General features: G+C 45.6%; 1 protein-coding gene and 2 non-coding genes across 5 annotated transcripts; 1 reads left to right on the forward strand and 2 right to left on the reverse strand.

Moving 5' to 3' along the window:
* Positions 1-4,422: 4,422 nt before the first annotated feature.
* TRNAR-CCU (transfer RNA arginine (anticodon CCU)) lies at positions 4,423-4,495 on the reverse strand. The gene has a single exon. It is a non-coding gene; the product is annotated as a tRNA-Arg (tRNA).
* A 392-nt stretch (positions 4,496-4,887) lies between these two features.
* LOC136462468 (uncharacterized) lies at positions 4,888-7,207 on the reverse strand. Of its 3 annotated transcripts, none has more exons than XM_066461566.1 (8): positions 6,900-7,207; positions 6,424-6,528; positions 6,072-6,158; positions 5,929-5,979; positions 5,751-5,844; positions 5,499-5,583; positions 5,231-5,393; positions 4,888-5,145 (listed from the first exon to the last, which is right to left on the reverse strand). In XM_066461566.1, the coding sequence occupies exons 1-7, from the start codon at positions 7,026-7,028 to the stop codon at positions 5,237-5,239; spliced, it is 708 nt and encodes a 235-aa protein (XP_066317663.1). In that variant the 5' UTR covers positions 7,029-7,207; the 3' UTR covers positions 4,888-5,145; positions 5,231-5,236. The 3 variants fall into 3 exon arrangements, with proteins under 3 accessions (XP_066317663.1, XP_066317660.1, XP_066317661.1); XM_066461563.1 differs by having other exon boundaries at positions 4,888-5,153; XM_066461564.1 differs by having other exon boundaries at positions 4,888-5,153; positions 5,226-5,393.
* Positions 7,139-7,211, forward strand: TRNAA-AGC (transfer RNA alanine (anticodon AGC)). Its single transcript has one exon. It is a non-coding gene; the product is annotated as a tRNA-Ala (tRNA).
* The last annotated feature ends 18,360 nt before the right edge of the window (positions 7,212-25,571 follow it).

Here is a 25,571-nt window from a genome sequence, read left to right on the forward strand (position 1 = left end):
GAGCCAGACGGCTGGGTATCGCCGCAAGCCGCCGGCGATTTTCCTTCGTCCATGCTCAGGCCAGACAGGTCCCCAGCCAGGAACCCCGTACCAACAGCTAGTCGTAGGGTATCGGCGGGGAGTGGCGTGCCGCCCTGGGTTCGCGTAGCGTCGGGGTGGCCTTGCTCGCGTCGTGCCTGGCGAGCATGGCGAGAGCGGCTGCCCGGGCGCCGCCTGCGCCTGGGCTGCCGGGGCATGACTTCATCGTCGGACGGTGGGGCTCGAGGGGCGAGGAGCGCCATGTCATACTCATGCCCTAGAGACATGAACTCTAGGCTTCCGAACCAAACTATGGTGCCGAGACGCAATGGTCGTATGGGGTCTGCCATTCGGAACTCGCTAGGATGATGAAGCCGACACGCAGCACCCCTACCTGGCGCGCCAACTGTCGATGTTTTGGAACCGGGGGTCCCTCAACCAACGAGTGAGTTTGTGCTGCGTGCCCCTAATCCCGGATGGTGATGCAAAGAGACACAATGTTTATACTGGTTCAGGCAATCGAGGCCCTACGTCCAGTCTGAGAGATTGATCTTGTATTCCTTGCACCGGAGTGCTCGTAGTAGGGGGTTACAAGCTAGGTGAGAGAGGGGGCTAGCCCCAGGTCTCGGTGAGGGTGGTGCAGGCTGCTTGAGGCGTTGTTCTCAAGCAGCGTAGTGGAAGTGTCAAATTCTATCGGTCTGTTCGTCTCTTCTCGGTCTGCCCTAGAAATGGCCCTGGTGCCTCCCTTTTATACTCTAAGGGAGACCTGGGACCGTACATGGATTGCTACATAGCGCTTCTGTAAACGGGGTGGCGTGTCCGAGCCCTGTAGCCGGCCACTGTCGTGGTATGGTCGATAGAGTGGCCCTGTCCTTGTCGTGCAGAAGTGACACGCCGGTCATACTCGATCTTGTGCGTCGTGGGGCTCCAGTATAGCTTGATGCAGGACATGGCGGGCGACGTGCTGGTCACCGTGTAATGACGTCGTAGGGAGCAGCGGTCCTGCAGACGCCGAGGCCAAGCCATCGTGGGGGGCTCGGCGGACGTGGATCCTCAGGCTGCCGAGCCCCTGAAGCAAACTGCCGAGGCCTTGGGGGAGTTATTGGACCTGGGTACTGATTCCGAGGCCACAGTAGCCCAGACGTGGCTCCCCATGCTGCGCTGTCCTTGGAGCAGGAGTTGACAGCTCAGTGAGGCATGGGCGTCAGCCATGTGCATAATGGTTAGCACAGTGGCGGGTAATCCCTGCCCAGTCCGGGCGATGTGCGGGTCATCGTGTGATGACGTCGTGGGGAGCTGTGGCTCTGCAGGTGCCGAGGCCCAGCCATCGTGGGGGGCTCGGCGGATGTGGGTCCTCAGGCTGCTGAGCCCCTGAAGCAAACTGCCGAGGCCTTGGAGGAAATTATTGGTCCTGGGTACTGATTCCGAGGCCACAGTAGCCCAGACGTGGCTCCCCATGCTGTGTTGTCCTTGGAGTAGGAGTTGGCAGCTCAGTGAGGTGTGGGCGTCAGCCATGTGCATAGTGGTTAGCACAGTGGCGGGTAACCCCTGCCCCGTCCCGCTTCCTGTCCCGTCGGCCACTCTGTTGTACTGTGCCGAGCGTGCGGCCGATGTCAGGAGCAGCAGTTGGCTGAGTTAATGCGACATGACGTTTTGTTAGAGGGACGGGAGAAGGAAGAGGCAGCGGAGTGCTGCCGAGCCCGCCTCGCGCGAGACGGAGGGTCAGTGGCCCGGCCGAGGCCTTCGACGGGGAGTCGCTCGAGGTCAGCGGTGAGGGGGCCTCGGGCGAGTCGGAGAATCGGCCGAGGCCAGCGGTGTGGGGGGCCTCGGGCGAGTCAGAGAACCGGCCGAGGCCAGCGGTGTTTTAGCTGGTTTCGATCTTTACGAAGTCTAAGTAGTCGTTTTTTAGGTCTTACTTAGGGTACCCCTTCTCACGGCATCCGACAAGTTGTTAGTCAAGGAATCCAAACAGAGCCTTAGTCGCATTAGTATCGCGTTACACTGGATGTTAATCTGGATTAGATGATGCAATTTGTTGTTGTTTGTTTTGCCTGAATAAGAAGCTGTTTGTAATTGGGCCTCGTTAACTTTGCAAAAAAAAGTGAACCCGATGAATAGTACCACTTTCGTCTTATTTGACAAATATTGTCCAATCATAGACCAACTAGGCTCAAAAGATTCATCTCGTGATTTTCAACTAAACTGTGTAATTAGTTATTTTTTTATCTACATTTAATATTCCATGCAAGCGGCTAAAAATTGATGTGATGGAGAGAGAGTGAAAAAACTTGGAATTTGGATGGCATCTAAACAAGGCCTTGGTTTCTGCGTAAGTGGCCATACCGTGTATTGAATTGTGGAGCGAGTGCAAGAGAAAATGTGCATGTTGGATACACATGATTTAGCCGAATTGTGGGATGCAATGTAAGCTTGCTTTGAAGATCTATATAGCCTAAACATGTACGAGCTGAACTCGGGGCCTGGTTAAAAAGATGTATGTCATAATTAATCTGATCTATGCTGATACTTATATGATATAAAAAATAGGGTAAAGTTCACTTTAGGACCTCCAACTATCACAGAAGTATGGATTTCACCCTCCAACTTCAAAACCGGATAACATTGGCCCTCCAACTCTCGAAAAAGTTCACTTTAGGACCCTGGCCGGTTTCCCTGGTGGTTTTGCATGGCACTGTAGCAGTGCTGACGTCAGCGATGACGTCAGCACTTCTTTTTAATTTGCAAAATTGATATCTTTTTATTCGGAGCTTCAAATATAGCAAATAATATATCAATTTTGATCGTCTCGACGAGCTCTTTGCAATGGTGTACTCCGTTTTGTTGTTTGAGATAATTTTATTTCATGAAAAAAATAAATATTTCTACAAAACAAGTTAGAATAACATAACTCGTGGAATTTGTTAGATAAATAATATTTTTATTATTATGTAACACGAAATGTTGTCTTTTTAGGTTCATTTGACCATAGAATATATAAGTTTGACCATTTTTGAAATGCAATAATTCAAAACTTGTTTTGTAGAAATATTTCTGCTTCGTGTCCGCCTGGTCCGCAAATATTTATGCAATAATTCAAAATATTTCTGCAATAATTCAACAAGGGCGCCGTGTCCGTCCGGTTCTGGCTGCACGACACGAGCTTCTGCTTCGTGTGCTGCCACCTCGCGTCGGGCGGGCGCGAGGGCGACGAGGCGCACCGCAACGCCGACGCCACGGAGATCCTCGCCCGGACAACCTTCCCGCGGGGGCACGCGCTCAACTTACCGATGCCGCACAAGATTCTAGACCACGAGTAAGCCACTCACTATTGCTGCTACCTGCTCCCTCAATTCAATCTAGCTATCCACTGCCACTTCATGCGGTCATACTCATGCCATGCCAGCCAGGAAACAGATACGTACAGGTCGGCCGAATGGTCGTCCAGTTCCTGTGTGCTGCAATAGTAGCCGTAGGAAAGGAAAAATGACAGGTGTACACGAATCGTATACTGTATCGGATTTGGGTACAAGATAAATATAATACTACTACTACCACTAGCTACTTAATTTCACCACAAAAACAGAAAAAAACTACACTAGGAGCAGTAAACATATCGTTTGATCGTGTCATATGTTGACAGTTAGTTAACCGCAGCTAGGGAAGGTTAATTCAAAAATATCTAAGCGATCGTGGCAGGTCTGATTGACCGTCCAACTCCCTGTTTTATATACTGACTACGTTGGTGTTGTACATATACAAATATACAAAGTATATAAAATACTTGCATACGTCAGCTTAATTGCATAACTTGTTTTGTAGAAATATTTATTTTTTTATGAAATAAAATTATCTCAAACAACAAAACGGAGTACACCATTGCAAAGAGCTCGTCGAGACGATCAAAATTGATATATTATTTGCTATATTTGGAGCTCCGAATAAAAAGATATCAATTTTGCAAATTAAAAAGGCACTGCTACAGTGCCACACAAAACCGCCTGGGAAACCGGCGAGGGTCCTAAAGTGAACTTTTTTTAGAGTTGGAGGGCCAATATTATCCGGTTTTAAAGTTAGAGGTTGAAATCCATACTTCTACGATAGTTGGAGGTCCTAAAGTGAACTTTACCCTAAAAAATATTAGTATTGTTTTTATAGAGATGATTAAAATTAAGATTGTTTGACTTCTCGAGAAGCGATAATCGTATTCTTTAGGTGAGTACTAGTTATTTAAATTGAAAATAATTGCAAAGACATGAGCTGAAATTTATGCAGAATCTATCACCCAAGCAATAGAAAACATCAAAGTAGTTATTTAAATTGAAAATAATTGCAAAGACATGTGCTGAAATTTATGCAGAATCTATCACCCAAGCAATAGAAAGAAAACAAAATTTCAAAAAAAAACGCGCCAGGTAGGGGTCGAACCTACGGCCTTCTGCTTAGGAAACAGACGCTCTATCCACTGAGCTACAGGCGCTTCTGTGGTTGTATCTGATAGTGTTTGTGTTGATAAGTGATCAATCTCTGTCTATTTCTCCAACACTAGAAGATAAAAGTTACCTCCTTCATTGTTGAGCATGAAATAAATGATGTGCACTAACGACAGCAAAATGGCAAAAACTTCAAAAACCTGGATCGTTAACTTGTAAAGTTTGAGGAAATGCCAGAGAAGATGTGCACTAACAGCAGGAAAATGGCAAAAATTTCAAAAACCTGGATCATTTACTTAACTTGTAAGGTTTCAGCATCAAAATAAAAAGGAATTCTCGCAAAAAAGGACAAAAGAGGATTTCAACAAAAAAATGAGAAAAGCTTGTTGTGGAAAGATATGCATTTAGCTCGTTGTTTCGAATACATGAATAATAAAAAAGGACATGTGTGCACCTTTTTTAGGCAACCAACATATTCTTTACAGTTGGAACAAAAGAGTACATATCTGCTAACATTTTCCTGTTTTTTCTTGCATGCATAGGCTATTCATAGTACAATGCTCCCCATGAGTTTCTTTTAATTAAAAGAACATCGTTGTGATGACAGTCCAAATGGATGAATTCACATGGAGTCTCTCCTACATGTATGCAGAGGACCAAATATGCCATTCCATTTCTCTGCGCCTTTTGTCAACTCCTGTAAAACTGTAATCCACGAAACATAAGCTATTGTCCAGCATACGCTTGCAGATTTTTCTGATCCAGGAAAAAAGTTACCTCACCTCAAGTCATTTATGTTTTTCCTTGTCAAGCGCAATTTCAACAAGCTGAATGTTCCCCTGAAGCGAAGCAGCCTTGCATGGTGGCAGGAAGGAGAAACCATCCAGCAGTTTCAAACACTTCAAACCCCACTTGACCATCAAAGACTCAATCAGATGATGACCACTGCGTAGACAAATCCAACAGGTGAGGTAATTTATCAGAAACGGTGCTTGCCACACTTCTTCCAAGTGCAACAGCAAACAGGGGCGTGAAATGATTCGTTGGTACCTGCGGTTGTGGTATGTGGTTATGAAAACCGCCCCAGAAGAATTTTCGAGAAGAAAGGTCACCGTCGCGAACAGATCATCAAAATCTTGCCAAATGGACGCAGTGGTATGTCAGTCAGCCAAAACAATGACAATACAAATGGAAATGGGTAGGTAGTCAGTGAATGGATGGGACACAAAATGATCATTCGCATTTGAGAAATAACAGTAATAATAGATACACTGAACACGGTAGAGTAGAATAGTAGCTCACTTGCTGAGTCGTAAAGTACATCAGCTCCAAGAATAATGTCAGGATGTAAATCAAATAGTGGTTCATCCCATTCTCCCCACGTAAGTCCTGAAACCTGCATGGTTATGAACTAATCTTAAACTCTCTGAATTCGATGGCATGCAACATGTAAAGCTCTGTACGTGAAATCAAACCATACAGTACAACTGGCACTATTGAGAGCACATATTCTTCTGATGTTGTTTAGTACCTATAGTCAGTAGAAACAAGGAGGAAATCAACCATACTGAAGTTCTGACAAGAATCAAATGATAAGGATTCCTAAGATGGATTGAAACTCACTTCTGAATTCTGTGCAATGTCTGTTAGTGTTACATCTGCTCCAACCTTTGCAGCTACTAATCCTGGCAGTGACGTCCCAGCACCAAGCTGCAAATGATATGTGCAAATTAGATAAGAGCGTAACTGCAATATTGTTCCGTCAAACAATAATATACGTGCAGAGGAATGCAGGATTCCATAAAGAGAGGATTTTTCGGCCTCAGACGTGGAGAATAAGTACTCCTATTGACCCAAGATTGTTCAGTGAACTGACAACTCACATTTACAATTGGTCACAGTAGCAAGTGGACCACATTGGTGATCGGTGGATGGGAAGTTGAACGAACACAAAGATGAGAAGTAGTGGTAGTACCTCAACAACTCTTGAAGCAGAGAACCGTGACCTCTGCTGCCACACATACTCTGCAAGAATGACACTGCATGGCCAGACAAACATGCCGTAGTCCTCTTCGATGTTCTGTATGTAAACCCAACCAAAAGGATGTCAGGACACAAGAGCACAGCAAGAGAAGCGTGGGTAAAACTAATAAAGGACCGAAGCCAAGCGCGTGTGCTTCGTGTAGCACCACGAGGCAGCAAACGCCTTGGCGGCAAATTATCAAGCACTTGCTGGGCGTTCCAGCAGGCACCAGCATGGCAACCGCCGCATCCCGCATTGGATCGCCGTCTAGACGCGACGCGATCGAGATTGAAACTTGAAAGACGCCGCAGCGACTGTCCGGACGAAACACCCGGCCCCAGGCCCCCAGCATGTGAGCAGAGCAGTGGCTCTCGGCTAGCTATCCGACGCGAGCGTGGGGAGGTACGAGATGTCACGGATGCGCGTACCTCGATGATGTCGACACGGAGGTCGTGGTGGTGCTCGGACGCGCTGCCGCCGAAGTAGTGCCGCGACACGGTGGTCATACGCGCGGGGGCAACGGAAGCGGCCCGGCCACCGGAGCCGCCGCCTTCCATCGCGACGCCTGTCTAAACTGTGCATCTCGCAGCAAACCGCAGGGAGGACGAAGCAAATCATTGCAAATGAACAATAGAAGGAAAATGTTATTATAATTATTGACAAGTTTGGGGATGTAGCTCAGATGGTAGAGCGCTCGCTTAGCATGCGAGAGGTACGGGGATCGATACCCCGCATCTCCATTTCTGTTTTTTAATTTATTTCCATTACCACTCTAAATTTTTTATTTTTCCCCTTCAGCGCATCTCCATTCTATTTATTCCCTTTTTTTTTTCTAGGGCAGCTCTTTTTATTCTATTTTTTTCTATGGCAGCTCTTTCCATTACTATTCTAAATTTTTTATGTTTTTTATTTTTTTTCCTTAAGTGCATCTCCATCCTATTTTTTTATTTCGCATTCTATTTTTTATTCCCTTTTTTTCCCTGTCATCAAGTCAGTTCAATGGGGTCTTCCAGTTGAGGTAAAAAATTATAAGATTTAAAAAAAAAGTGGTCTGGTGTCCATATGTACAGATTTGTGTGGGATCATGGTTTGTGTGGGATCGATATAACTTTGTCACTGAAAATATATCCCGTTCTCATTTTTATTTTCCACTGATATTTTAATTTCGGTACGTGACCTAACGCTTGCTTAGCTCTCTCTCCCTGAAACTGCACTGCAGTATGTTTTGTCAACTTAGTAATTGTGAGGATATTTGTATTTTCGTTTCGTAAGAGAATGGATGTGACTGCAGTATGTTATAAGTGTACTTGCTTCAGTTGGAAACTGAAAAAGATAAACTGCACTGGACTCATAAGTTACATAGAGAAAATGTGGCAATATTTATGGTCTAGACTAGAATAGGCAAAGGCAATCTTGCGGTGTATATGCTGCAACCACAATAAATATTTATGGATGGGATATAGTAGCTGCAGTGCTAGAGGCCGACGCCCCTAGCTTGCAGGAGGAGCAGGCAAGCAGAACAACAACACGTCTTCTCCTTCTTGTTGAGCTCGGCCACACTCTCTCTCCTTGAGCTTTCTGATGCGCTTGTTCTGTCTGTGCTGGTGCTGGCTATAGAAGAAGAGAGTAGCGCCAGGACTGGTAGCACTCTCCAGGTTAACTGGTCGTAGCGCTCCCTGCACGTACTGTCTGTAGTTGCACAAGCTAAGTTGCGTCTACTCTGCAAAAGAAAAACGTATATAGAATCACGGCAGGTTGCAAAAAAAACATAGAATCACAGTATAGGTCGGAAAAGTTATCGAAATATACGTATATCGCAGATTGATACTCGATAATATCATGGTCGGACAAGATTTTCATGAAGGCTATCGAGGCAACGATATATAATTAAGCAGGGCCAAACATTGAGCAACAGACTGATAGATGATTACTAGTAAGACAAGACATTAAGTAGCAGGCATTGCTAGATCATCTTTTCTTTCAAAGTTGACCTTAAGAGTGTATATGTACCTATATATTTCCTAAAAAAACGATTTTTGGTATTAAAAAAAGAACCCCTTCCAACAGGAGTGTGTGTGTGTGTGTGTTTTACCAATTGATTTTTTTACAAACTCTTGGGAGATGTATATGTGCAGGGACGGAATGAAGGTGTGTTGTAGAGACAATTTTTTTGCAGCTTCTGTTAAGATTTGGATCGACAGATAAGTTGCAATGCATGCATGGGGAGTCAGAATCCCATGGCGTGCGATCGATGCAGAGTTTGTACTAGCTAGCGCACTGCAGCGATTCATCATCCACGAGAGGTATCCATCATCATTTCGAGGAGATTAATATAAGAACGAATAGGATTAATCAAGTGAAAGCAAATAACCGGCTGCAGGCGGATCGGAGTATATACACTCACCGGCATCGTCGCCGTGGCCAGCGTGGAGGCGTTGGGAACAATGCTGCTGGGCGCCGGCGCTGGCGACGACGACCGCGCCAACAGGGGACGGAGGCGGATCGCGCGCGGCGAGAGCGAGCCGATCGGCGGCATCTCGATGAGCTAGGGTGCCTGCTGCCTGCTGGCCTTCTTCTTCCTCAGGGCTAAGGTTTAGGATCGGAGGGAGGGAGGGAGGGAGGGAGGGGCCCAACTCCAACGTGACAAATGGCAAGAAAACCAATCAGATTTTCTTTTTCAATAAAATAAAATACTCCCTCCGTCTCTCCGTGAATAAATCCATTCTTAGAGTTGTCTTATCTTAAATCAAATTCCTTTATGGCTTTATGTTTGACCAAATTTATCTGATAATTTCTTGACTCGACGTGACTCTCCGTCGCTCCGTGAATAAATCGATTCTTAGAGTCGTCTTAAATCAAATTCTTTTATATATGACCAAATTTATCTGATAATTTCTTGACTCGACGTGGCTATCTACAAGACTATATCTGATGATTCCTTGACTCTGCTGACTGCTGGTAGAGAATACATGGAACACTCAGCAGCCAGCTGATTGACGCACTGGATATTTCAAGCACAAGCATGCATGATTCCAAACGCTGACGAGTTTTGGATTGCAATATGATTCCATACGCTGATGAGTTTTGTATTGCATCTTTAAGTAGTACGTCACTAATGGAAAATGCTAGTTTCCCTAGGGTTTAGCTTCCTGGGAAAGGTTAAAAAACTGTAGGAAAACCGTTTCCCTAGGATATTTCGTAGACATTCTATCATAAGGTCTAAGGAACTGCCCGACTGGAAAGAGAATATTGCCAACAACCTTTTCCTATTTCCCGACTGTGGCAGCCTGTTCGCTTGCTCGTATACGATCGTGGATTATAAGCTGGAACAGTATTTTTCTCTCATACTAAATTTAAACCAGCCAACAGTAAATAATCCACGATCGTTTACGACGAAACGAACAGGCTGGCAGCCATACCTATGAGGAAATGAATTCTCTTGAGAATGAATCTGACATGGCAACAAGCTTCCACTACAAATTTCAGTCTTAGGGAAATAATGACCTCTTTAGCATGCAGTAGAGAATTCGTATTTGAATTCAAATACAGATTTGGAAACTGAATTCGGATACAAAATTTGAATTTGGAATCAAACACGAAATTATTTTGAATCCAGCTTCAAACATGCTAATAGAAATATAAGCATTAATTTCATCCAACCAAACATTCACGAGTTCATAGATAGTTCAAAAGATGTGACATCACAGATCCACTTCATACTCTTGTACGCATCCCTACTTGCTACTCTACTAAACATCCCTAGCAAACAATTCTTCCTCGTCCTCGCTCTCATCACGTTCTTCCTTGCTCTGACGACCTTCTTGGTTGCATATCGTACAATTGTCTACACAAGCATCATGTGGCAGTTTTAGACTGCTAAGGAGAGACTTGCACTCATCCACTGTCTTTGGCATTTTATGGTTCTCAGGTAGGACATCACCAAACAAACCCAAGAATGCATTAATGCTTGCTGCGGACATCTTGTGCCGTGACATAACTGTCATCAAATGTGCAACTGCTGTTAGCTGTGGAAGACTAGTGCGATGATGGAGCGGCTCTTGTGCAGCACGCAACATGGCAGAAAACGCCTTAGCATCTGCTGTTGGTTCCTCTTCTACAGTGCCTGCATGCTTTGCATCACCAACATCAGCTCTCGTTGTATCTAATCCATCAGGAGTGTTGTGTGCATGTCCCGCTGTAGGCACAGCGCTCTCTCCATGTTCTGTCCATCTAGTGTACCCAGGCATAAACCCTCTCTTACACAGATGCATACTTAACACAGCCCTCCTCCGCCTGATTCCATTTCGACACTCGGTGCACGGACAAGGTACCCTTGATGTTTCAGCATTAGGATTAGAGACACCACTAAAAGCAAAGTCAAGAAAAGAATCCGTGTTGCGGACCCAATCATCCGAATGACGGCCATTGTCATTCCAACCTTGGTACATCCAGCTACGGTCTTCTACCGACGACATGACTTATGCTGCAACAATAAACTGTAACAGAAAAGAGTTGAGAGTAGAGACCATGTCACTGATACTGATCACATCATGCAAAAGCATATGTACGTAGTGTGAAACTTAGAAGCAAACATGTTTAATTCAGCGTGCAAACTAATAGCATGTCATCATCCTACCCAGTATATATTTTCGCTACAAGTTGGGATCTATAGATGAGTGCAAACCAATAATATATAAGTTGGTTGTTTTACTAACTCTGCAATGTATAGTATTTACGAGAAGTTAATTTTCGTAGAGGTAAATTCTACCCATCTATCAAACACAGTAACCCAAGTTGGCTTGTTATTTTAAGGCCAAAAGCATGAACATGTAATTGTTACAGCTTGTATATGAACAAAAGCAATAATCACCGGGCCTTCACTAAGACTAATTTGTCAAAACAAATCAATGCCTTCGCTAGCAGAAAACCAATAATCAGCAGGAGCCGCTGCTAAACAATGTAGCAAGCTCTACTAATGCGTTCAGCCCTTGATCCTGGCCATAGGAAACCAATAAATAAACAAGTTGCTAATTTTGCATTGTCACTGCACTAATTTGGCCAGCAGCTGCTACACTACAAGTTGGAATGAGAAGATGAGTGCGAACGGCAAACCAATAAGCACCTTTTCACCCATGCATCCGTATTTTTTTATACTTGGTTCACTGCATTTGTATAGGTAAGTGCGCCTGATAAGCAGATCTAAACAAAAAGTACTGTCGTGTGCATCTCACCCTAACTGCACCCGATAAGCAGATCTAACAATAAACAAAGATTACTTTCGTATGCATCTCACCTGGAGATCCGGCGGCGGTGTGGTGGGCTGGGGCCGGCAGCAGGAGGCACGGTCGTTGGATGCGGCGAAGAGGAGGCGCGGCGCAGCCCACGCTCCAGGGAGAGCGCGGGGAGGCCGGGGGGCGATTTGAGGAGTGCCGATTTATATGCACGCGTTGGAGAGTAGATGGCGGCGGCAAACCAGGGAGCGCTGACGGCGCCAAGAGTGAAAATGAGAGGGAGGGAGGCGCGCTAGGGTTACGGCAGTTTGGGAGTGAAAACGACCGGGGAAAACAATAAATCAATTATCTCCAGATATCTCGGCAGTTTGGGAGTATTTTTTTCTAGAAGTTTTAGGATCGTAGTGTCCCGTCTTTCTTTAAAGAACACAAAAGACAACAATTCAGTTTACAGCGCGGTATTTAAGCCAACATACAAAACGTGCCATCTGCTAACATATCTTCTATCTTCTATGACTAAATAGGAGAACCACTGCAGTTTTTTCCTAGCTTCTCACGCTGCTACGTCACCATGGGCCCTACTAAAATCATCTTCACGTCTAAACATTTTGCACCCACCAATTTAAAGCAATTTCACGTGGAGACCACCTCAAAGCTCGTCTCTTTGCTGCTCCACTTGACAGTAGTGCTCCACTTCTCCAGCAATCAATGTAAAAAATTATCCTCATGGATCGGATCCACAAGGCCAGACAACAGCCAATTAACGCAAGAAAACAAAGAGTCTCCATGCTCATCATCAACTATAAATCACCACCATCACCGCTCTGCAGGGACATGCATGAAGCCCCATTGCTTGATCCTCATGCTGCTGCCTGACATCGATGTCCACTTTGGTGCACAGGCGTGGCACCGACAACCAAAGTTATCTGCATTCCAGCTGCCTAATTCTCACGCCTGATCACCGCCGCCACCACCACGCTGCCCGACGTTGATCTCCACTCCGTAGCGGCACCGATGACCAAAACCATCTCCAGTCGAGCCACCAAAATCCCCGCGCTTGATCCGGCCGTCATCCGTCAACAAATCCAAAGGTATTATGGCATGGTTATCTCCATTGTAAACGACTAATTGGATCAACATACTCCTGAGTAATTTTGCAGTGAACTTGGTTGGGCACCGGTTCTCCGGTGGCCACGCGCTGGACCGCCTATGCGTGGTGTGCGCATATTGGCTGGGCCGGTACGTGTTGCCGCTATGCTGGGCGCATGCACGGTGGCAGCAAGTGGCGACGATATGAGAAGCCAAATGTATGTGCATTCTAATGATAGGATACATCAGGAGATCCAGGGTTGGGGGTGCAGGGTCCTTCCACGGGAGTGACATGACATGGAAGGATAGAGAGTACGTGACATGGAATTGCTTCAGGTGGAGTCTCGCTGTGGGCACAACAGCAATTCATGTCTATTTCATGGTCCCAAGAAACTTGGATGTACACATGTTGTCACATGATAAACCAATATAAGGTGCGAGGGAGTTTTAATTTTTTGATTTTATCATTTCATACTCAAATAAAATTTTATCTAATTTGTTGAAAAATTCCCGCAGCAACGCGCGGGGTATTATCTAGTATCATCAAACAAACAAAACCCAATAGAGGGCTAGCTTACAAAACTTCCAACAATGGAAGGCATGGTTTTCACATGAACCATATAGGGATTTCATATAAATCAATTAAATTTCATAGGAAAAATGCAGACATTTAGTTTGCAGGAAAGCACGTTGAAATGAAGGGAGTACGGTTGCTCGAGCGAACAAATTTCAGTCCCTAGGAAATGAATTCTCTAGGGAATAAATCTGACATGGCAGGAAGCTTTCCCTACAAATTTCAGTCCCTAGGAAATGCAGTACAGAATTCGTATTTGAATTCAAATACAGATTTGGTAACTGAATTCGGATACAAAATTTGAATTTGGAATCAAACACGAAATTATTTTGAATCCAGTTTCAAACATGCTAATAGAAATATAAGCATTAATTTCATCCAACCAACATTCACGAGTTCATAGATAGTTAAAAGATGTGACATCACATATCCACTCCATACTCTTGTACACATCCCTACTTGCTACTCTACTAAAACATCCCTAGCAACTCGCTGCTGAACCAACCCACCAGATGACCAAATGCTTTAACTAAGTCCTAGTTTAGTTCCCAAAAATTTTCCCAAACTATCACATCGAATCTTGCGGCACATGCATGGAGTATTAAATATAGACGAAAAAAACTAATTGCATAGTTTGGTTGAAAATCACGAGACGAATTTTTTAAGACTAATTAGTCCATGATTAGCCATAAGTGCTACAGTAACTAACATGCGCTAATGATAAATTAATTAGGCTTAATAAATTCGTCTCGTAGTTTCTAGGCGAGCTATGTAATTAGTTTTTTTATTAGTATCCGAAAACCCCTTCTGACATCTCCGAAACATTCGATGTGACATCCAAAAATTTTCATTTCACGAACTAAACACAGCCTAACAAGGCAAGACCCTCCAAGCCATGTGCTGTGCTGACATCAACAGTCAGACAATTCTTCCTCACTCTGATCACATTCTTCCTTGCTCTGACCTTCTTGGTCGCATAGGATACAATTGTTTATACAAGCATCATGTGGCGTTTTTAGACCACTAAGGGGAGACTTGCACTCATTCACTGTCTTTGGCATTTTGTGGTTCTCAGGTAGGACATCACCAAACAAACCCAAAAATTGATCCATGCCTTCCCCCGAGAGGTTGTGCCTTGACATAACTGCCATCAAATGTGCAACTGCTGATAGCTGTGTAACACTAGTGCGATGATGGAGCGGCTCTTGTGCAGCACGCAACATGGCAGCCTTAGCATCTGCTGTTGGTTCCTCTTCTACACTATCAGCATGCACTACACCACCAACATCAGCCAACGTTGTATCTAATCCATCAGGAGTGTTGCGTGCATGTCCCGCTGTAGGCACACTAGCAGGACTCTCTCCATGTTCTGTCCATCTAGTGTACCCAGGCATAAACCTGAATCATTAACACATCCCTCCTCTACCTCACTCCATTTCGACAGTCGGTGCACGGACAAGGTACTCCTGATCTTTCAGCATTGGAGACACTACTAAAAGCAAGGTCAAGAAAAGCATCTGTGTTGCGAACCCAATCTTCCGAATGGCAGCCATTGTCACTCCAACCTTGGTACATCCAGCTACGGTCTTCTACCGACGACATGACTGATGTTGCAACAATAAAACTGTAGCAGTAGAGAGTAGAGATCACTGTCACCGATCACATCATGCATAATAAGCATATGTACTGTGAAACTTAGGCAAGCATGTTTAATTCAGAGTGCAAACTAATAGAATGTCATCATCCTATCCAGTATGTACGCTACAAGTTGGGTTCTATAGATGAGTGCACTGCAAAAGAATAATATATAAGCTGGTTGGTTTTACAAGCTCTGCAATGTATAGTATTTACGAGAAGTTAATTTGTGTAGAGGCTAATTGTACTCATCTATCAAACACAGTAACCTAAGTTGGCTTGTTATTTTGTTAAGGCCAAAAGCATGAATATACAATTGTTACAGCTTGCATATGAACAAAAGCGCTAATCACCAGCCCTTCACTAGCCAATTTGTCAAAACTAATCATTGCCTTTGCTAATAGAAAACCAATAATCAGCAGCAGCTGCTGCTGCACAATGTAGCAACCTCTACTAATGCGTTCAGCCCTTCATCCTGGCCATAGCAAACCAATAAATCAACAAGTTGCTAATTTTATATTGTTACTGCACTAATCTGGCCTCTAGATCCACCATTTTGGTGAATCTGGATTTGGTGGATCTGGACTGTCTGGCAAATTTTTGTTGGAGTGGAGCTGAAAATGGTGAATCTGGAGCTGCAGAATCCATGCCAAACAGGCCCTAACACTACGGGAGAGACAAAATTCCCCGAGTGTCTCTGGCTTCCCCGAGTGCCAAAAATCGGGCACTCGGGGAAGAATTGCACTCGGGGAAGAGAGGCTTTCCCGAGTGCCGCAGAGATCCTGGCACTCGGTAAAGAGCAGCACTCGGGGAAGATCGGCACTCGGCAAAGAAACATGCTACTTGACGGTTCAACCCGCCAACGCCGTTAAAACTTAAAAAAAAATACTTCCCCGAGTGCCTTCCCTGGCACTCAGGGAAGAGGCCCTTTCCCGAGTGCCAGGACAGTGCACTCGGGGAAGAGGCTGCCTTCCCCGAGTGCCCTGTTCTGGCACTCGGGAAAGGGCCTCTTCCCCGAGTGCCAGGGAAGGCACTCGGGGAAGAAATTTTTTTTTTGTTTTTTTGCCTCATTTTTTTTGTGAGGCCTTCCCACATTATTTAAAACTCCATATTCAAATTTAGGATAATTTTGACTTTTTTGTTATATTTCGTTAGTTTTTTTCATTTCGTTGAATTTTTTTGCATACTTCGAATTTGAACTGCAGGTGCATAAAATAATGGAATTTGGTGATTCAAAAAATTATATTAATGATATTTGGTGTATGTTGAGGCCTTATCCAGGAACTCGCATGAAATGTCGAGCATCTTGTTGACGTAACATGACGAACAACTTGCGGGAAAAGTGTTTTTAAATTATATAAAATCCGAACGAAGTCTGAAAATCACGAAACTTGTTTGGGCGTCGTGGTATCGCATGTAGAGGCTATGATAAAAAATCGAGAAGGTTTTAAGTAAGTTGCGACGTCGGATGCCTAAAACCCAGACATCTCCGCATATGATCACTTGTAGAGGCATGCGGAGATGTCTGGGTTTTAGGCATCCGACGTCGCAACTTGCTCTAAACCTTCTCGATTTTTTATCATAGCCTCTACATGCGATACCACGACGCCCAAACAAGTTTCGTGATTTTCGGACTTCGTTCGGATTTTATATAATTTAAAAACACTTTTCCCGCAAGTTGTTCGTCATGTTACGTCAACAAGATGCTCGACATTTCATGCGAGTTCCTGGATAAGGCCTCAACATACACCAAATATCATTAATATAATTTTTTGAATCACCAAATTCTATTATTTCATGCACCTGCAGTTCAAATTCGAAGTATGCAAAAAAATTCAACGAAACGAAAAAAACTAACGAAATATAACAAAAAAGTCAAAATTATCCTAAATTTGAACATGGAGTTTTAAATAATGTGGGAAGGCCTCACAAAAAAAATGAGGCAAAAAAAACAAAAAAAAACAAAAATACTTCCCCGAGTGCCTTCCCTGGCACTCGGGGAAGAGGCCCTTTCCCGAGTACCAGAACAGGGCACTCGGGGAAGACTAAAAAAAAAAAAGCCCACCAGGCCTTATCTAAACCTAACCGGCCACCCACCCGCCTCCACCCCGCACGCCGCACGCCAGCAATCACCCGCCCGCACGCGCCGCCTCTGCTCCCGCTCCCGCTCCAGACGCCGCCCGCACGCGCCGCCTCTGCTCGCGCTCCCGCTCGCCCGTCTCCACACCCCTGCCCCCCGGCGGCCAGGCCCGCCCCCTCCGGCGGCCAGGCCCCGGACGCCGCCCGCCCTGCCCCTCCGGCGGCCAGGCCCCGGACGCCGCCCGCCCGGCCCCTCCGATGGCCAGGCCCCAGGCGCCGCCCGCCCGCCAACACCCGGCCAGGATCTGCCGACGCCCGCCCGCCCCAGGAGCTGCCAGGCCCCAGACGGCTCACCCCAAATCTGACGTGCGACTCCAGCCAGGTTCTCATCTTCCTCACCCCTGCTGACGATCTTCTCCAGTTCGTTGCAAAATTCCAGGCACTTTATAGGATTTGTAGGGTGGATGCTGTTCTTTGCCTTCTCTGTCAATGCAAAGCATTTGTAGGATGGATGCTATAAGTCATCTAGGAGTACTGCGTGCTAGCCAGCCAGCCATTGTCATTTAGCATGAATGCAGTGATGAGTTACACGTTGGATTCATTAAGATATGATGCTTATGGTGGCATAGTTAATGTACTGTCGCTGTTCTTCAGTACAATGTTGAAAAAAATGTAATAATGAGGTGTTTCATTTGAGGCGTGGATGCTCATGGTGTTTACTGGTTTCACTAGTGAAATGGTTAAGACAGTGATAGATCATGATAGATCGTACCCTCTCTCTATACAGTGAAATGGTTTCACTAGTGAAATAGTAGAGAGAGCGAGAGAGAGGGTACCCTCCCTATATATAGTAGACAATGATAGATCAATTTACCTTAACTGTTTTTTCTATATTTTACCAAATGTAGAAGTATATATATGTGTAGAGAGAGGGTACTTTGGATTTTTTTCCATAATATGGCAGGTTCAGGGATTACTTGGGTTATTCTAAACAAAGGCATATGTTAGATTTATATGTTACTTTTGTTTATTGTCATAGTTACTACTGTTGTTATAGATCAAGCAATTGTTCCATTTACAGTCCTCTTGTTTCTTGCAGTAGCCCCTGTGATCCACCTGGACTAAACGATGCATCTTGTTGTTTGGCCCGTTGGGCATTGCAAGTTCATCAGGTACTGATTCCTATCTTTATCTGTATGCATCACTTCATGCATTTTTTTGATCCACCTGACATGGTAATGGAATTTGAACTTTATTTTGGGCTGCTTCCTACGTCTCACAAGTAGTCTCACATGAATGAGTAAAATGTTCCTTGAAAGCTGGCCAAGTTGTGCAGGCCTATGCAGCATTTATATTTCCTTAAAATAAGGATGGTCATCTAATAATAATAAACATGTGATTGGAACTTGTGATCTTTTGGATGGCAAGCATGACTGTATTCTCTGCATAGCTGCTCTAGAAATAAGTTGCTGTAAAATACATACAGTAGAGATGCACTATGAAAATTTCTTTTCTTCATGTGAAACTCTATTTAAAATTTCTATCCATGGAAAACAATAACTAATTAAGTACAGCATATTTTTATCTTAAAAAAGATTTTGTGAAACACTATATTGCAAATTTCAATTTCTGAATATGTGTTGCTTACTCATCTCATGCAGTGGATCTGCTTGAGCTCGCTGCGTCAGACCTACTCAAACTCACCGCCCAGCTGCCCCCACACCGGACCTGCGAGCTCGAGCTCGCTTTCAGGTATGTCTTCTTCCTGCAACCAACTGAATCAGCACAGAGTGCGTGCTCGTAACTATGCTAACTTTCATTTCTTAACTCTGTAGTTAATCAGCCCGAGACGGCGTCTTCTTCTCCGCGTCCCGTCCCGTTGTCGGCGTCTTCTTCTCCGCGTGCACGTCCCGCCAACGCCCAAGGTATCAGCAAAAGAGTTTGCTGGCTGAGCGGGAGGCTGAGCGGGCCGAGCGGGAGTCCGAGCGTCAGAGGGTACAAGCTTTGGAGGCCCAACAAGATGGTTTGCTCAAGTTCGTGCAACAACTTGGGCAGCAACAAGGTTGGGAGATCCCAGCAGAGCTGCTTGCACCACCACCACCATATCGTCGAGAGTCTACTCCGGTGAGTATGAGTACGCATGTTTTACTTTCTTTGCTCATGTTTAGTGTCAAACCTAGTGATGGCCTTCGTGCTGGATTTGTTGATGTGTCGGCATTCGTGCCGGATTTGTTGATGTGTTGGCCTTCGTGCCGGAAATGTGGTTGTCGGCCTTCGTGCCGACGTTTTTCTTGCAGGTTTTGGAAACCTCCCCGTGCAGGGGAGGTGCTGCCGAAATTTTCAACTTTTCTTTACACTCCTTACATTTTTATCTTGTCACTCACGTGCAATCTCCTCTCTTTTTTGCAGCATCAATCGGGGGCGGCGTCGAATCATGTCGAAGGGTCGCCGGCATCGCACGTCGGGCCATCCCCACCTGGACCGTCGCTGGGATCGCACGCTGGGGCGTCCCACCCCTCACAGTCGCCGTGAGCCGCCTTCGGAGACGTGAAGGAAGGCAGATCATATTGCACAGCTAGGGAAGGAGGTAATCAGAACACTTTTCCCCTGGTGCTAATTAAATTCCATCCTCAAATATTGTAGTATTCCATAGTAGTTCCTGTAGTGATCACTGAATCAAGTAATATGATTTCTTTCACTAAATTTAGACTGAATCAAGTAATATGAGTGCTCTTCTAAATTCTGATCCCATGAATTCTCATGGTTTCAACATGGTGTGTTATATGTCTGGTTCTTATAGTTTGCTAAATGTTTCAGGTGCACGACATTGGCTTTACCAGAAGTGTGGTGGTGTGCTGGACTTCTAGATTCTGTTGCTTACCATGATTTCTTTCATGTGATACATAAAACACATGGTAGCTATCTTACTGATGAATCATGTTTTAGGACCCCATTGAGATCATGTTTGTAATATATTATGGATTTCGGATAAATTTGGTCGTTTGTGATATATAAATGTGGTTTGTGACATATTGATGTATATATATATGCTCTGTTGTTTACATGGAAAAGCAAAAAAAAAAAGAATTTTAGAGGTGGCTTCCCCGAGTGCCTGTGTTGTGGCACTCGGGAAAGAGGGATTTTTTTTTAAAAAGCAAATTTCTTTGCCGAGTGCCTGAGCTGCGGCACTCGGCAAAGAGTATTTAAAAAAAAAATCAAAAATCTTCCCCGAGTGCCTGTGCTGTGGCACTCGGGAAAGAGGGATTTTTAAAAAAAACAAATTTCTTTGCCGAGTGCCTGAGCTGCGGCACTCGGCAAAGAGTATTTAAAAAAAAAATCTTTCCCGAGTGTTGCACTCGGGGAAGAAAAAAAAAACAAATGGCGTCGGCCGTCGGCCAACGGCGTCAAGTCTTCCCCGAGTGTCAGCACAGCACTCGGCAAAGCCTCCCCCGAGTGCACGATTTTCGACACTCGGGGAAGGCACCTTTCCCGTGAGAGGATTAGCCGGAGGCTCTTCCCCGAGTGTTGCACTCAGGAAAGGCTTCCCCGAGTGCAACTGGCACTCGGGGAAGCCAGCAGTTCCTGTAGTGTAACACTACAAGTTGGAATGAGAAGATGAGTGCCAAGTGGAAACCAAATAAGCACGTTTTTACCCATCCGTATTTTTTATACTGCTTGGTTCACTGGATCTGTATAGGTAAGTGCACCCAATAAGCAGATCTTACGATAAACAAAAATAGATCCGTACGCATCTCACCTGGAGATCGGAGACTTTTTCTAGCAGGTTCGTGGTGCGTCGAGGGGAGGAGCTGCGCAGCCAACGCTCCAGGCGGCCGCGATTTGGGAAGGGAGAGGCTGGGGGCAGAGGCCGGTATTTGGAGTGCCGATATATATATATGCGCGCGTTGGGAGCTGGTGCCGTAACCCTAGCGCGTTGGAGGGAGCTGGTGCCGTAACCCTAGCGCGTTGGAGGGAGCTGGTGCCGTAACCCTAGCGCGTTGGAGGGAGCTGGTGCCGTAACCCCCTGGCGGCGCCAAGACTGAAAAATGAGAGGGAGGGAGGTGCGCTAGGGGCTAGGGCTACGGCACGCTGCTGGAAATTTTTAATATTTTATTCGTTAATTAATTACAAAAATGTTACCACAAATATGAACAATTAGAGAAATCGATTAGCAAGGAAATCCGGAGGCCAAAATTGGAGTAATCGTTCCAAACCTCTTGATTTATCTAACGCAAGCGCTAGCGTCCGGACGCCCGCGTAGTTTGTCTCGGTCCGCTGATTTTTTTTCTGCACGCGCACCCTACTTGTCGTAGCGTCCGCGTGTCTGGAGGACTCGTCTCATACTCGCACCCCGCCATATCCGCCTCGATTCGAGGCTGTTCGCCCCACCCCGCACTCGCACCCCCACCCATCGCGCCTCTACCACCGGCCTCGAGCGCGCCCCGTTCGCAGGACATCGGCACGCCCCCGGCCGCCGGCCCCTAGCTCGCCGCGCCTCATTCCCTGGTGGCTGGTGCCCGCGCCGTGCCACCATCACTCCCCGCGTCTCTTGACTCTCCGAACAACATGAAAGATGTGCAACATTAAACACTTGAATGCAATATACATATGCAACACATGAAACATCTGAAATATACACTTGCAACATATATGTGAAACATATGCAACATCCAGATAAAATACTTGCAACTTGCAACATGAAAACACTTACTGCAACATAAGACTCAAAAGCTGAAACATTTAGAACATATTGTTGCAACATATGTGTGCAGCATATGCAAAATCCAAATCAAAACGCTTGCAACATATGTCTGGAACTGAGAAACATTTTGAACAAACCTCTGAAATACTTCCAACATGCCTTTGAAACACTTGCAACTTATGCAACATCTCCGATCTACTTTTGCAACCCATATGAAACAATTGCAACATACCTCTCAAATGTCTGAAACACTTGAAACATACGCTTGCAACATGCGCTTTCATCATAACATCTTCTTAGTGAGGTCGCACATTGCGCGACCACAGCATCGACAGCGGCACGACCTTCTGGTGGGAACGGCAACATCGGCAGCACCCCAGCAGCACCTCAGCGCACGCCGGGGACGAGGCACGATGCGCAACCATGGGGGTGTGGCATGCAGCGAGCTGGAGCGTGCGAGGCGGGGGATGGAGCGCGGCGCGGCGATGAAGGGGCGCGGCGCGGGATGGAGCACGACACTGGATTGGGGAGCCGCGCGGTGCAAGATGGGGTGTGCAGCGGGGAAGATAGCATCAACGAGTGCACGATGCAGCAGCACACGATGAGCGAGAGGGATGGGGAGATATTTTGGGAACGCAGAGAGTAAACAAACCTCTTGGATCGGTACACGTAAGCCCGGAAAAGCGACGTCCAGACAGACGGACCGATGCCCGCTCTTGAGCATTGGCCCCGTTCGCGTGCCCTTAAATCCGGCTTGATCCGCTTCTTTTTTTATCCGGAACAATGTTTTTCTCTCATAAATTCCTCCAGATTCCTCTAGATTTCTCTAAAATTCCTCCCAGCGAACGGGGTCAGTTAAACTGATTGGAGGCCGAAGCCCAAAAGTAATCGCTCCACGACAAAACGATTACTGCTTACCGTTCCACGGCAGACGATTTAGTGCTAATTGTACTACCAAGGAACGACTTTTACAGTACAACCTAACAAGTTTTGTACCATTTCTACAAGAGCTTATAAAAATCAAAAAGAAAATGCAGAAAAATCCTAAAATCTCAAAATTAGTTTTGTTAGGTTACTTATATTTATATGTATGGATGAAAAATATAAGACTGCATGTTATGATACATATGATGTTTTATTTAATTAAAAATGTTTTAACTTATCCAAAAGTCATGAAAACTGTAGAGTAAATCACATCTGTCACTAGTTATATGTGGTAAAGGTTTTATCCACAGAAGAGATAACATGAGAGTGCAGAAAATACAGATATGTCTTGTTTAATATTTTGAAAATAGAAAAGTTGTTATTAAAAATGAAAAATATGAATTCCCTGCACTGTATAAGTTCAGATTTTTCATTGAAAATAGTCATGTTATACAATGCAGGGAATGCAGGGAATGTTATACAATGCAGGGAATGCAGGGAACATATTTTTTTGAAACGAATAATGCAGGGAACATACAAGTTCCCTGGCATGAACTGGAGTCTGGAGGTGCATCTCTTTCGGAATTAAAAAGGTGCAGGTTCAGTCGGCATCTAATCTCAGGAGTGAAGAACGATTCAGTATTACAAACCATCAAATGGCTCAACTGCAAGCAGATAGATCACTACATATAGCAGAATACCCTTGCTACAAACAGTGAGCTTAACTGTAGGATGTTACTGTCATGTGGGGCAGCCGGTCCCCGGCTGCATGCAGCCAGGACGGTATTCCAATATTCCATGGGGCAATGGCAATTAGAGCCTGGGGAAGACATTAGAGTTAATGAGAAATTAGAGTCATTAACGGGGAGAGAAACGAGGAGCTAGAGGCTGGGCGACGGAGCTCTATTTATATCCTGTAATCAGCTTATGATGAATCAAGCAAGAAGAACACAATCCCGTTACCCCAAATATTCTAGTCTCCCTCCACGCCGACTTTGCTCGGCATTCATCTTGGCAATGGTTATCTTCCCTATCTACGATATGAACTAAGGTTCATAGCATTTGGTATCAGCTTCCAGGCGCTCCTCTTCCACCTCTGCTCTGCCGCCAAACCCAGCAGCCACCACGCCATCCACCCCAGCCTCACCAACGACTTCCGCCGCCGCCATCAAGTGATGAGCCAATCACTGCCCTTGTTGAGGGGACTCGCCGTCTCGCAGAGGAGATGGATCGCTTCGTCATGATGTTCAACTGCTACCGTGCTCACTTGGAGAAGTCAGAGAATGAACTCCAAGCAGCGGTGCGGCTACATTGCGGCAGCGAGAGCGTTCCTGGTAAGGCACACCACATGGAAGATGCGGACAGCGACCAACCCTGCGCCTTCAACAATCCCATCCGCCGCATCATTAGGTGTCACCGCAACACACACTGTCCATCTGGCGCTCACGACGGGTATGGTTGTGCCAACAAGCGGTAGACGTTTACCAAAATCCTCCAGGCTTAATGAGTTGGATATGGCACCGCCACCAGCACCGGTCGTCTCCTCTGTTCTGTCACCTTTTTTGGTGTCGCTGGACAGGCCCAGCGTACTGCTGAAGCTAGCTGTTAGGCTCTTCCTATGGGATTCAGGAGGACATAATTGTTCAAATTTGTTTCATATTTTATCAAAGGTAAGCCGAGATGTAAAAGGCTTAACCTGTGATCGCATTAAGTCTGCGGCAGCTCGTGGACGAGCTGCTCCGAAAGGGGGGAGAGATGTCATGTGGGGCGGCCGGGACCGGCTGCATGCAGCCAGGACGGTATGCAGGGGGCTGTAATCAATAGCAATTAGAGTTTGAGGAAGAGATTAGAGTTGATGAGAAATTAGGGTCATTAATGGGGAGAGAAACGTAAGATCTGGCTAGAGTGGATCAAGTTGAGCCCCCCACGCAGGACATGCCATTGGCGACGGTCGGCTCGGACTCAGACTGAGAGGCAGGCATAGCAGAGCTTGATGTCGCCGTCTCAGGCTCAGGCTCAGACTCAGAGGCAGCAGGCATAGCAGAGCTTGATGCCGTCATCGCGGAAGCCGCCTTCTCCTTCTCCTCCTTGAGCATGGCGACGCTTTTCTTTAGCTCCTTGATAGAAGTGTCCTGATTCCATTCGCCAATCAGTAACACTAACACCACGGATGGGAAGATCCCCCAGCTGAACCAATCATACAGCTCCCTGAACTCGTCAACCTTGGCCTTAACTTTCTTAAGCTCCCTGCGAAGGCTAGTCGCGGTGTCCTGCCATTGCAATGCATTAGGATCAGGCGAAGTTCAGAGCTATCACAGCCCACACGTACCGAAAGTTAAGACAAATTTGAAGCAGAAATAGAACGGAAAGCAAGACCACCGAGACATTTATTTACGCTGTAAATTTTAAGTTGACTATGGACTCCTTAATCTACCCCATCCTTTAATGTAAGTGACATCACAGTATTCCCCTATCGCATGCTACAGCCTACAGGCAAATACTCCATTTACAAATTTGCATAAACTTTGAAACTGACTACAGCCTACTTATGAACTGAAACTCCATCAATCAGACAAAAGAAACAAGGGCCGTCGTGGGGTGAAGTAGACACCAAGTGACCAAATGGTGTCCTTAATTTACTCCTACATAAAAATTTTGAGTTGACTATGGACTCCTTAATTTATCCCATCGTTTAATGAGAGTGGCATTACAGTATTCCCCTATCTGTAACTGTAAGTAACAACTACTGGCACTAAAGTAGAAGGCTGGGCATGCTACAGGCAAATACTACTCCATTTACAGATTTGCAAAAACTCGGAAATTAACTAGCCGGATTCTCGAATTGCCTCGTCCTTGCAGGCCTGGG

Source organism: Miscanthus floridulus, chromosome 7 (assembly GCF_019320115.1).
Source record: "Miscanthus floridulus cultivar M001 chromosome 7, ASM1932011v1, whole genome shotgun sequence".
Lineage (NCBI taxonomy): Eukaryota > Viridiplantae > Streptophyta > Magnoliopsida > Poales > Poaceae > Miscanthus > Miscanthus floridulus.

Bases quoted from the DNA above. Each gene is read 5' to 3' on its own strand.
- LOC136462468 (XM_066461566.1), bottom strand. From the start codon at position 7,028: ATGGAAGGCGGCGGCTCCGGTGGCCGGGCCGCTTCCGTTGCCCCCGCG. The intron at 5,980-6,071 runs GTGAGTTTCAAT...TACTGACTATAG, and splicing joins ACATTGCACAGAATTCAGAA to GTACTAAACAACATCAGAAG. The intron at 5,394-5,498 runs GTACCAACGAAT...TTGTCTACGCAG, and splicing joins ACCACATACCACAACCGCAG to TGGTCATCATCTGATTGAGT.